We start from the raw sequence: 13,293 nt of genomic DNA on the forward strand, positions 1-13,293 counted from the left end.
AAGGATAATTTTTCCATATAATGAATGGAAAAGTAAATTGATTAATTGAAATAACCAAAAATCTACAATACAATGATTCTGTTGACAAATTCAACTACTTGAATAAGTGAAGCACCAGTTCTGTAATGAATATTTATTCAAACTTCATACTCATCGATGTACTCAAAAATAATTTCAAAGTCACTGATTTCACCATTAACGCAGATCCTATCCTATTATCTAGTACATGTACTGATCCAATCCATATCATCATCATCATTCATTTAAATACTCCAATACAAATTACCCTGTTAGGGTGTAGAGCTAGTCAATATAAAAAATGTAGAATATAAACAAAGGGTATAAACATGTACAATCACAAACAAGTGTCCCTAAACAATCAAACAACAATGTTAAAAACATTCAAAAATCAAGTGTTTAAAAATTCATTCAATGAATAGTATGGTCTGTCCTTCATGTAGTTGAAAAGTACTCTCTCCATCCTTTTCTGAGGCAGCTGTTTGATCTCATCAGGTATTTTATTATAAATCTTCACGAGGGTATGTAAAGAGTTTCTCTGAAGGTATGAGAATCTCAATGAGGGCACGTTCAGATGTTCTTTGGCTCTAGTGGCGTATTTGTGCTTTTTTTCCATTTCACGAAAGAATGGAGGATTGTTGGCAACAAAAAGGGCTCCTTCATATATACATAATGAGACCACTGTCAAAATACTGCAACGATTTTGCACGCTTCATTCCATGTTACGCTACTGGAATTTTTGAAGACGCGGTAATTTGTCAATTAATCGTATCATATCGTGTACCATCGGTTGGAACGCACATGCGCGGATTTAGAGAGAATCTTCTGAAAGATTTTCAATGATTATTGAAACTTCAGCAAGAATAAGTACCTCAGATTTAGATTTCAGTCATTATTAATTTAATTTGAGACTCGGAATCTTATTTATCGGCGAGAATTGTGTCGGGATTCTCGGTAAGTGTTAACATGAATATTAGTATTCAACAAGTAATAATCTCACCACAATGAATCAATTTAATTTGAAACAGTAGTTTTTTTTAGAGTCATCCATCTTGTCGAAACGTATTTCAGGTTTGGTAGAATTCTTTTTGTGTCAAATAATGTCAGCAAAACTCCTTCTCAGGTTTATTTGATAATAAATGTAATGATTTCTTTGTAATTTCTTGGTTAGAAATCCGAGAAGGAGTTGTAAATTCAGTTAACATATTCTGATATCATTTTTGTTCATTTTCTCAAATCACCTCCCGTGGGATTAGAACGAAGAAACCTCCCGTGGGATTAGAACAAAGAAAACCTTTCTTGGGATTGATAGATATCAAGAACTACTTCCTTGAGATACAGAATTTGGAATAGTACGTATGTTAGACCACTTTAGTTCCTGAATCTGAGAGAATACCTGCGAAATACCTGGCATTATCACATCAACTTCGTTGAATGGGGATTGGAGTACTATAGCTTCCTGATAAGAATTGGTGTTCAGAAGGCTGAAGATAATTTACAGAAGAGGTTCCATCCTAGTAGCAGAGTAACTCATTTAAAATCGTTTTAAGTTAAGTTTCTATTTTATTATTTGTTTGGAGTGAAAAGGATCGATCATTGTATCATATATTTTAATTTTATTAAATTTATAAAAACCTGGGTAGGAGTTTTGTTGCCAAATAAGCCAAACCACCCCTTGAAATTAGTCCTTAGAGTCTCATGGGCAATTGTAACGTTACAATACCATGATCCACAAAGTGTTTTCGGCAGCTCTCGAGCCTATCGAGACTCAGGGTACTTCTTAGACATCTCTTCTGCAGCAACAGAATTCTGTCGATTTCGCTTTAGTTGCCCCAGATCACGATCCCATATCTGATCCTGCTATGTACATATGCATGGTATGCTGTCATTGCTGTTTCTGGGCTCACCAGACGAGATAGATTTCCCATTGCGTATCCAAACCTAGCCAGATTCTTACACAGGCTGTCTATATGAGATGTCCAATCTAGACGGTAGTCTTCTTCAACACCCAGGAAACGTACGGAGTTTGTGGTGGTCAGTGATCCATCGGCACCATCATAGGATCGCTGGTGAAATTCTGTAGTAAATTCAAATTTTATTAATTGAGTCTTCTCAGGGTTTAGCATTAGGTTATTTCTGCTGAACCAGTTATTTAGATTATCTAATGCGTCGAATATTTTGACTGGTATGTCACTGGAATCCTCCGATAGCACCAAGGATGTATCATCCGCGAAGAGTGTAAGTTGGTGCACTACTTGAGCAAGATCATTAGTGTATACAATGTACAAAAGCGGCCCAAGAATTGTCCCCTGTGGCACTCCCTTCTTAATATGTAATTCCTCAGATTCGACCAGTTTTCCTGTGGTTTTGTCAAACTCTACAACAGTTTGTTTCCTATTTGACAGGTAGGACTCTATTAAGTTGAGCGGGAGTCCCCGGATTCCCAGTCCATTCAGCTTCTCCAAAAGAATAGCATGGTTCACATTATCAAAAGCCTCCGTAAGGTCAGCACACAAAAGCAGGGTATATTTTCCTTTATTTAGCGAATCTATTATCTTGGAGATTACTCGGTAGAGTGCTTGCACCGTTGTTTTTCCTTTTCGGAAGCCATATTGATGTTGATATATTAGGTTAAAGTACTCAAGGAAATTTATTATGCGATTGTAGAGTGCTCTCTCAAAGATTTTGCTGATGTTAGGTAGTATCGCAATTGGTCTGTAGTTGTTCATATCGTCCCTTTTTCCTTTTTTATGCATTTGAGATTTCTTGAGTTGATCTTGGAATACACCTGTTTCAAAGGTGAAGTTTATGATGGAGGATAGTGGTCCCGATATCTCATCAGCCACATGTTTCAGTATCCTCACCGGTATCCCATCATGTCCGGTTGAGTTGGTATTCTTCAACTTCAGGATAATGTTTTTTATTTCTGTCGGATCTGTGGATTGAAGGACTATGCTGTTAACGATATTTTTATCTGCTGGTGTGCTCACGAGAGTTTGTATGTTCCCGGTTGTTGTCTGATTCGATCCCTGGTTAACAAAGAACTCATTAACCTGATCTAGAGTTTCCTTTGGATGATTTTGACCGTCTAGATCGGTAATGATGGAGTCCTTTTTCTGTGACTGAGTTGTAAGCTCCCTTATCAACGTCCAGGTAGCCCTTGTCTTATCCTTAGACTTTTTAATATATGAGTTATTGGTTTGAGACCTTTTTTAATGATGAACTATTTTCTTGACAGGGTTGAAGGTCAGGTTGTTGGAACAAAAACCACCTCTCAGACCATTGCCGATATGTTTCGATTTTATTCAAAAATCTTCTTCAGGGCTCTATAATAAATTACAAGATTTTTTTTTTAAAAACACTAATAAATAAATCATGTTGGAATATACAATGGGACATTACAATTGAATAAATAATTATATGAATATCTGAACAATACAATGCAAAAAAGGAATTTTTTAAAAAACGAATAGTGAGAGAAACACTAAAAACAATCCAGCTCAGCATACAGGTACTTGATGATTTTACATTGAAAAGGGGAAACCAATTACTTACAGTCTATTTGCGGTTTTTTTTGTCAGAATCATGAAATATATGAAATAAATATCACTTTTTGACACCATCAAATTATAATCTAAAACGAACGAAATGATAAAACGGGAACAGACCACTCTGATAATACATATGTTATAAGTAAATAATGAATAATGTTTATATCTACATACATGACATTGACATTCAATTTGAATAATTAGTTCAAGTTATTTTTTTTTTATTTTGTTGATGAGATATTAATAGGCCGTATTCAAACCTTCAATGTCTGTTCTCCTGTTAATGGATTTTTCATCTTGTTTAATTGAGATCATTTCATGTAGTAAGCGTTTCTTTAAAATTTTTTGGTGTCCTAATATTTTTATTGAATCGATGTTAAAATCAAAAGAATGGAGTGTATTTGACACATGTTCAGCTAGAGCGGTGTTGTTCTCCTTTTTCTTTTTTAGAGGGTTGAGTATGTTGAGGGAATCTCTCTTATGTTCAGAGATTCTGTCTTTAAGATATCGACCTGTTTGTCCTATATATGTAGATTGACAATCCTTGCAACAAATCTTGTAGATAACATTACTCAACAATTCTTTGTGAGTTGTACTCTTTAACCTTGAGAAAAGCTTTCTGTTTGTGTTATCAGATCGAAAAGCTATGTCGACACCAAGCGATGAAATAATTCTTTTGATCTGCTCAGATAAACCCTCAACGTAAGTCAAGGCGTAAAATTTTTTGTTTTCGATTATTTCGTCTTGAATCCGTTCCCGATTTCTTCTGTAAATAATTTCTTCAATAATCTTGGTGGGATAGTCATTTTTCTGTAAAATAGATTTTATTTGGTTCAAGTTATCTTGGTGAAATTCTGGAGATGACAGTTTCAGAGCTCTATTTTTCAAATTGTTGACAATATTAATTTTTTGTGTGATAGTGTGTTTTGAATTAAAATTTAAAACTCTGCCTGAAAAAGTAGGTTTTCGATACCAATTATATTTTATTTCATTACTGCGTCTTATCAGCAAAACGTCCAGAAAAGGTAAGGTGCCCTCCTGTGATTCGATTTCAATGGTGAATTTTAATCGTGAATGTACGCTGTTAAACACAGTGATGGTCTCATCTGCCTTATCGGCTGGTATCGACGTGCCGATATCATCCACGTATCTCTTAAAAATAGGTGTGCAGAAGGAAAGTCGGCCTAGAGCGATCTTTTGAATTTCTACCATAACAATGTCAGCCACCACAGGAGCAAGACAGTTCCCCATTCCAAGTCCAAAAATCTGTTTATAGTATTTATTGTCAGGTCGTTCTTTAGATCTTCTATCTTAGACTGGTGGTGTTGTTGAGCTGCATTGCACCTGCACAAAGCCTTTTAATGTAATTATCTGGGCTTCATGATGGGAGAAATAGCTTTTCACTACCTCTCCTTTACACAATTGGTTACCGTCCACAAAGATATTGTCAATTAGACGGTGATGATCCCCAATGTAGTGCGTGAACTCATGTATTTGTGGTTCAAGGTTATAGATTAGTAAAAGATCTTGAAAAATTTTACTATTTTTGGAGGGTGTAGCTAAATCGATATTAAAATCGCCACTTAATACTGTTTTGAAATTTTTATATTTTCGTATGTGGTCCAGAGTCAATGCTAAGAGTTCAAGAAATTTATGTAAGTCTCCAGATGGGGGTCTATATACTGAAATGACTATTATCTTTAGTTTCTTACTGATGCTTGCACATAGCTCACAGTGGCCCTCTGCAGTGAATTTCTTTAGCTCGTCCATGTCAATGAAGTCTGTCTCCGCAGAGACATAGATGCAGGATCCCCCATGTGGCGTTTGTCTTGAAGAGTATGAGGCAACTCTGTAGTTAGGGAGGTTTGCTGAGAGGATGGTATCCCCTGGGAACCAATGCTCCGTGAGGCATATTACTTGTGGTAATTGCTTGAGGTTGTGTATAAAGACCTCCAGGTCTGATATTTTATTTCTTAAAGATTGAATATTCTGATGTAATATACTCAAAATTCCATATTTCAAGTCAGCATTCATTATGTTCTTTGCTGATGACTTGTTAGCAATTGTCAGGGTTTCTATGTTTTTTGTACTGCGTTCTGTTTCAGAATCAATAGCTATTGATATTTTAAGGCATATACATAGTTTGTAGTTACTGTCCTTGGCTTATAGATATTATAATAATATAACGAATACATCTGAGATCAGGAATCATTGAGAATTAATTCGAATAATGGCAGGCCTAATTTAATAATTATTGGCTAAATATTGAATGTTTTTTATTTCGCACAATTCATCTGAGGCTAAATGAATCTACATAAGAAGTATAAGAGTAAAAAATGTTAAACCTGGTTATTTATAAATTAAATGAAAATAAAGACAATTTATTATTATGGTAGTTTGTACTTCAATTCCTGTTTTTTGATATGCATTTTTTTGTATCAGTAATGAAAAATCTTTATTTCAAATTGTTTTGAATGTTGTATACCTACTGTGGGCACAAGAGAAATATTTTTCTATTTTGATTTGAATACTGGATTTATAGTAAAAAAGTGGATTTGGCAATAATACATGATTTCAAGTCACTGTTAATCTTTCGATAAGTTTATCAAAAGCTTCAGTTTATTGAGTACTTTTGAAAAAAAGGTATACCTTACAAGAATTCAGAATTTATTTTACATGTAGTTGATATGTGAAAACAAGAAAAAAAGATTACATAATTGTTGGGAAGTTACATAATATTTTCAGTTTATCTGTTCGATAACAAACAAGTAAATTTACTTGTACGTTGTACTTCCTTTTTTCTAGCCGAATACCATTTTACCATCTTCAGGAAAATAAAATTTTCGAAGATGTTGATTATAACATTGATAATATTAAGGAAAGACTAATTGCTTTTTTATTATCGAAAGTACTCGAGAGCATTTTTTGGAGTTACCTATTGGGTATCAAATTTTCAGACAGAATATTGGTATTAGTGAACATTAAGAAGAAAAGGATTTCAAATATTTTCATGATAACAAATTACTGAGCTTTGGCACATCCCTATAATATGAAGATATTTCATTAAAGTTAATATTCTATTTTGAATTATTCTGATCGAAAGTCATTTTCAAATGAATTTTCACAAACTAGGCTCCTTATAAAATAACACCAATCAAGATCTGAAATCCCATTAAAAACTACTGGTACCAAACATTACTATAATCTTCTTCCAGTCTTCTGAGCTTTCATCGATACATAAAAATACATCCTAAAATTTCATTTTTACGTGATTGAATACTTCTATCCATTTGCTATTCGATAATTTCATCCTAGAACATTTGATTGACATACTTTTAAGAGGGCCAAAATTGTTTTAACGTGAAAATAAATAAAAAACTTCAGTGAGTTGAAAGAAGCAGAATATTCAATAGTGGATATTCATATTGAGCACCACCATTTCATTTTTAATACAAAAATCAAGATCAATAATTAATCAATAATGGAATATTGAAGAATCATGAAACTTATAAGCTTCTAGGATGAAAAAGGAAAAAAATTCAATTCCTTCTGGAAATTATTTATTCCTCCTCATACTACTGTTATTTTTAACAAGATAAAATCGGATTTTTTCCATCACAAAATTACCTCTGGGCTCTGTGTGATACAGAGGTGATTCCATCTTCCACATAAATCCATTCATGAAACTGCCTTTTCATTTTCGAGCTAAGTTATTGTGTAGGTACTTAGATAAAGTATTCTGGGTTCATTCAATCCAAAATGCAAGCGTTCTTACACTTCTTGCTACCTTAAAAATTTAAAACTTTTCTCACTGATTCCATGATAATAATAATTCAAATTGAACACTGGTTTGAATACCACTTTTTTGCTGACCTCTAGATAACAAAATATACTCAATTAGCCCAAATTTCTAGTAATGTACAAAACTTCAACCGTTTGTTGGGTTTCTTGAATTTTATTGACAAAACATAACATAACCTTTAAACATAACATTACAGATGCGAGATGATTAGTATTCATAGGTGGGTACATAGATTTAGCTTATTATTCTGTAGGTTTTTTGTCATTATAGGGCGCTTTCAGCAGAAAGATCGGTAGCGTAAGTAGCTCCGCTACTGATGGGTATCAGTTTCATCATCATCAATCAGCACTGCATCCACTGCTGGATATAGGCCTCCCTCATTTCTGCCCACTGTCCTCTATTCTGAGCACTCCGCATCCAGTCTGTGGTCATCCTCTTGATGTCGTCAGTCCATCGCGTGGGAGGTCTTCCCCTGCTTCTTTTGTCGGCTCTTGGTCTCCACTCGAGCAGCCTCTTTGTCCATCGTCCATCTACCATCCGTGCTACATGCCCAGCCCAGTTCCACTTGAGCCTAGCTATCTGGTAAATAACATCTGTGACTCCTGTTCTCACCCGTAAGTCCTCATTTTTAACGTGGTCACGAAGTGACACACCGAGCATCGATCTTTCCATCTTACGTTGCGCAACTCTGAGCTTCTTAGCAGATGTGACGGTTAGAGTTAAGGTTTCGGCGCCGTAGGTCATAACCGGCAAAATGCACTGATCAAATACCCTTCGCTTCAGACAAACCGGGAGGTTACTCTTGAACACACCCCCAAGTCTGCCATACGCAGCCCAAGAAAGCGTTATTCTTCTCTTCAACTCGAATGTTTGGTTGTCTCTCGAGATTCGTATTTCATGACCCAGATATATGTATCTATCCACCAAATTCACATCATGGTCACCAATGGCAATATTTGCACTAGGGACCAGATTCGTCATGAATTTTGTCTTGGAGATATTAATTTTGAGCCCGACCTGAACACATACTTTCTGAAGATCTTCCAACATTTTCCTGATATCTTGTAGGTTGTCAGCGAACAGAGCTATATCATCCGCGAAGCGCAGATCTGTTAAGTTCAAGCCATCTATATTTAAACCCTTTCCGCTCCATTCAAGCATTTTGAAGGCGCTCTCCAAAACAGTGATAAATAATTTGGGTGACATAGTATCCCCCTGTCGTACACCTCTACCGATTCTTATGAGGTTGGTGTTTTCGTGCAATCTAACCATCATGGTAGCATTTTTATATACAGGGTGTTTCCTAAACATGCGGCAAAAATTCAGGGGGTTGTTCCTTGGACTATTCTAAGAATATTTTGTCCTTTGATGATTTTTGAAAAACCTATTTGTTTCGAAGATATAGGGGAAACAAAATTTCAGATAATAACATTTTATTATGAAAAATTACATGAAAATTCAACTCAACCTACAAAAACTGTGGAAAATGACCACCTCTAGCCAGCATACAAGCATCCAATCTTCTCCTCATTGACTGCCGAACCCTTTCAAAAACACCAGGATCATTTCTTATTAAGTTACACCCAGCAATGATCCGATTCCGCAAGTCTTCCACATTTTCTACTGGAGTGGTATAAACTTATCAATTTTTAGTCAAAAAACTGGCCGTTTTTAGTAATTGGAATGTTGTTAAACAAATTAAAAATTAATTGTACCTACTTAGTAAACACAGTGCGGTACGCATTTTTATTTAAACTATTATTAATTTTAAAAATATGAAAAATGTTGTTCGCCCTGTATCTTCGAAACAAAGAGGTTTTTCAAAAATCATCCAAGGACAAAACATGCTTAAAATAGTCCAAGGAACAACCCCCTGAATTTTTGCCGCATGTTTAGGAAACACCCTGTATATTATATATTAGTTTTGTATAACGATAGTCCACCCTGCACTTTTGTAAGGAGTCCAAGACTGCACTCAACTCAACAGTATCAAAGGCCTTGTGGAAGTCCACAAAGGCAATGACTAGCGGCCTATTATATTCTATGGACTTCTCGATCACAGTTTTGATGCTCTGAAGATGGTCATTGGTTCCAAAACCTCTGCGGAACCCAGCCTGTTCTATGGGTTGATAAAAATCTAATTTGTTCTCTAAGCGTGTAGTTATAATTCTCGAGAAGAGTTTATAAAGATGGCTAAGTAAGCTTATTGGTCGATAGTTCTCCAGTTCCGCTGAATCTCCTTTCTTGTGAATCAAGATCACGATGGCGTTGTACCACTTTTCTGGTATGGTGCTGTTAAAGAGACAGAGATTAAAAAGCCTTGCTATCTTCCTGAGTAGACAGTGACCACCTATCTTAACTGCATCGGCAACCACACAGTCCTCTCCAGGGGCTTTGTTGTTTTTTGTTTTCCTCAGAGCCAGCTTTATTTCGTCGAGAGTAATATCAGGCATTTCTTCTGACCCTTGATTAACGATGCCTTCTTTACTCGTCAGGAGCTCTAATTCTGTTCCCGAGTCTGAGTTAACTTCATTCTGGCTTTTATATAGTAGGCGGTAATAGTCCTCAACTATCCTCAAAATATCCTCTCTGTTTGTTGTAATATGCCCGTTTTGGTCCTTTGCCTTCGTCATTTGCTTTTTTCCAGCTTCCAATCCTCTACGTAAGACCTTCATGCTTTTGTTGCTTTTTATTGTTTTTTCGATCTTATCTTGGTTATACGCTCTAATGTCACGTCTGATAGCTTTTGATACCTCTGTGTTAATCTGTCCTAGTTCTTCAGCAGTAGTCATTTCTTCACTTCTCATGTCTCTTCTTTCTTTCATTTTCCGCATAGTGACTTCGCTTAATTTCGATTCTTTCTGGGTTCTTGGGCAGTATATATTTTGACTCTCTATCAGGGCAGTAGTGATGGTCTCGTTCAGGACATTGATATCCTCTTCTGGTTTGGTGTCATCCAGCCTATTTTAGATGTATTGCTGGAAGCAGACCGTGTCCGGTGGGCTCCTCCATGGTCTGTCGCTGTTAGTCTTCTTGATCAGCCTATGCCGTTCTTTACCGACGTCAATCATTAATTTAGCTCTTACAATCCTGTGGTCACTTCCGGTGGATACCTTGTTCAATACTGACACGTCTTTAACTATGTGACTTCTGTTGGTGATTATGAAATCTATTTCATTTTTTGTTCGTCCATCCGGACTCCTCCATGTCCATCTCCTATTTGGTCTCTTAGGAAAGAAGCTATTCATTTGGAATAAGTTGTTCTGCAGCAGGAAACCAAGCAATGTTTCACCTCTATCATTTCTTCCCCCCACTCCATAGTTTCCCAGTAAGAACTCAGCAACATCCGACCTCGTTCCCATCTTGGCATTGAAATCACCACATAGAATACTATAATGTGCCTGCTGATCGCTGAGAGCATTTTTGATGTCGTCGTAAAACAAATCTACTTCTTCGTCAGTATGATCCGAGGTAGGCGCGTAAACTTGTATGATTTTTATATTATATCTTGTGTTAAGTTTAAGGACAAGGCATATTACTCTTGTGGAGAATTTCTTCAGAGACAAAATGCTTGTTCTGTGACGTTTATGTATCAGAAAACCAGTTCCTCCTACTGAGCTATTGTCATCTCCTACGTAATAGAAACTGTGGCCAGATTTTAAAGTAATGAGTTGTTCTCCGCGCCTTCTAACCTCGCCGAGACCCACCATATCCCACTTGATATTCTCTAGTTCGCACTCAAGTTCAGTTAATCGTTCTTCCGACAGCAATGACAGTACATTGTATGTTGCTATGTAAAAAATTGAATAACTTTTATTTTTCTTAGGTTTCTTCGCCAAATAATTGTCCCCCCCAGAATCCATGGGACAGACTGATTTAACATCAGTGCGAGATTCTGAAGATATTCTTCTACTCGCCTGGGGTACTTGAGTGTTTTTACCTGGCATTTTCATAAGGGGTATTTAGCCATAGAACACCACGTTGGCTAGACGTCTTGGTGAGCGCATATTTCAGCCGCCCAATCTGGGTCAGACGCTGTTTGCTGCCGCCCATTAGGGGTCAGACGCCGCAATGCTAGTTTTGGTCCGCCCCGGATACTTGATTTCACCGGTACCACCCATATCTGGGAGGCTTTCCCCTATCCGCCACCTGGGGAGGCGCCCGATGGAGGACTAGCAACCCCACACGGGTCAGTTTGGTAACGTTGATTTACTCTGCTGGACGGGTTGCTCCTTTTTTTGACTGTCAGTTCTGTGGTTCCTTCTTGAAGGTTATGTTATGATTAAAAATAACTTTCTGTTATATTATAGATTTTAATTTCTAAGTTTGCTTTCGCCCTTCGATACTATTACTCTTTTATTGTAACACCCATAGATAAGGCAACACCTTCCAAACATTGATCATGGATTTGAGAGTTATTCCATTCATTTTTGATGACGACGAAGAAATAAATATAATCAATACAATAATTGGACCTGTTCTAGAGTTGGCTGAGCCTTTGCCCAATTTGGAAAGTTAAAATAGAGCATTTATTCCAAAAAAATGAAAATTTTTATGAAAATACAATTCCTCTTGACATGGGAGATCTATTCAAAGAACATTTCAGAATATCCCGAACAGCTTTTGATGTATGTACTTTATATGTATATATATATATATATATATATATATATATATATATATTTATATATATTTATTTATTCATTCATTCCTCTCTCCCAAACAGCAAAATCTGCTGGTATCAGAGACTGAGTTTACATAAAATTTTTTAAACAACAATAATTCAGTTTCAAGAAAAGATAAAGCAACAATTCTCTATATAAATGGAATCTTCTAATTTTTGCTATTTTAGGATCTTTCCCATATTATCGCTGCAAATTCGAGCGGTCCACATAAAATTCCTTTGGAAAAAAAAATATTATTCACACTTTAGATGATCGCAAAGCAGGAATGCTATTTAGCAAGTGGTGACCGCTTTGGGCTTTCTCATGAGTAGAATCCCTGTTCTAAGTTTTTAGGTACAAATATACTTATTGTATTGAACCGAAAGTAATCAAGGAAAAATATAATTTTTTTTCAAATCATTTATTTCATACTACAAAACTGGCACAGAGGCTTTTAGCTAATACACTCATAACTAGTGTAAAACAAACAATATTTATTTATTCATTCAAATTCAACAATAAATGAAATCTTATTTATGCAATTGTAGGATCTTTCACGTATTATCACAGCAAATTCAAGTGGTCCATATAAAATTAATGTTGATTTTATATTAGTTCTTTTCTTTTGAGTTTTTAGGTAACAATTTCCTTAATATATCATTCCTTTCTGCCGTCAACCTATTCTTTTCAGCCATCAACCTAGTCTGTTCCTTCAAATCCTTTGATATTTGGGAAAGGAGGTCCAATCGCCTCTCTTCAATTTCAACCATTTTTTTTCTATGATCATATAATGATTTATTTCGCGTCTTTTTTTTCTCTTTCTCTTCTGACGTATCATTACTTTCAGATCGAGGTCTTTTTCTAGAATTTGATTCTTTTGAAATGCAGGGTGAATCAGGACACTCTGAGGATGATAATGAATGGTCCGATTTTGAAGCGTTCCCCTCAAAGTATTTCTTGCAGAAAACAATATCTGGAAAAAGTAATTTCTTTCTTAGTACGAAAATAAAAAAAAATGCGTTCCGATTAGGATATCATTACGAACAGAAAATTTTTATTTCAATCAACAGAAACATTAACCCATAACATTTCACGCATTTACTTACCATTTTGTAGTCTCTGATGAATTTGTGGAGTTTCTGTCACACCATAAATAATATTATTAAAAGAATATCTAAAAGTTTCCATCTTTGCTATGTTTGAAATTCAAATTTCGTCCCAAAACAAATGTCACTTGTCACTAACTCAACACGTTACC

General features: G+C 35.7%; 1 protein-coding gene across 1 annotated transcript; it reads right to left on the reverse strand.

Annotated features, from left to right (window-relative positions):
- Window positions 1-10,337: 10,337 nt before the first annotated feature.
- LOC123683052 (craniofacial development protein 2-like) lies at window positions 10,338-11,318 on the reverse strand. Its single transcript, XM_045621947.1, has one exon. It carries the CDS (start codon window positions 11,316-11,318, stop codon window positions 10,338-10,340), a length of 981 nt encoding a protein of 326 aa, XP_045477903.1.
- Window positions 11,319-13,293: the final 1,975 nt, after the last annotated feature.

The sequence above is a fragment of the Harmonia axyridis genome, chromosome 6 (assembly GCF_914767665.1).
Source record: "Harmonia axyridis chromosome 6, icHarAxyr1.1, whole genome shotgun sequence".
NCBI classification, from domain to species: Eukaryota; Metazoa; Arthropoda; class Insecta; order Coleoptera; family Coccinellidae; genus Harmonia; species Harmonia axyridis.

Excerpts from the sequence above, each read along its gene's own strand:
- LOC123683052 (XM_045621947.1), bottom strand. The coding sequence starts at position 11,318 with ATGCCAGGTAAAAACACTCAAGTACCCCAGGCGAGTAGAAGAATATCT.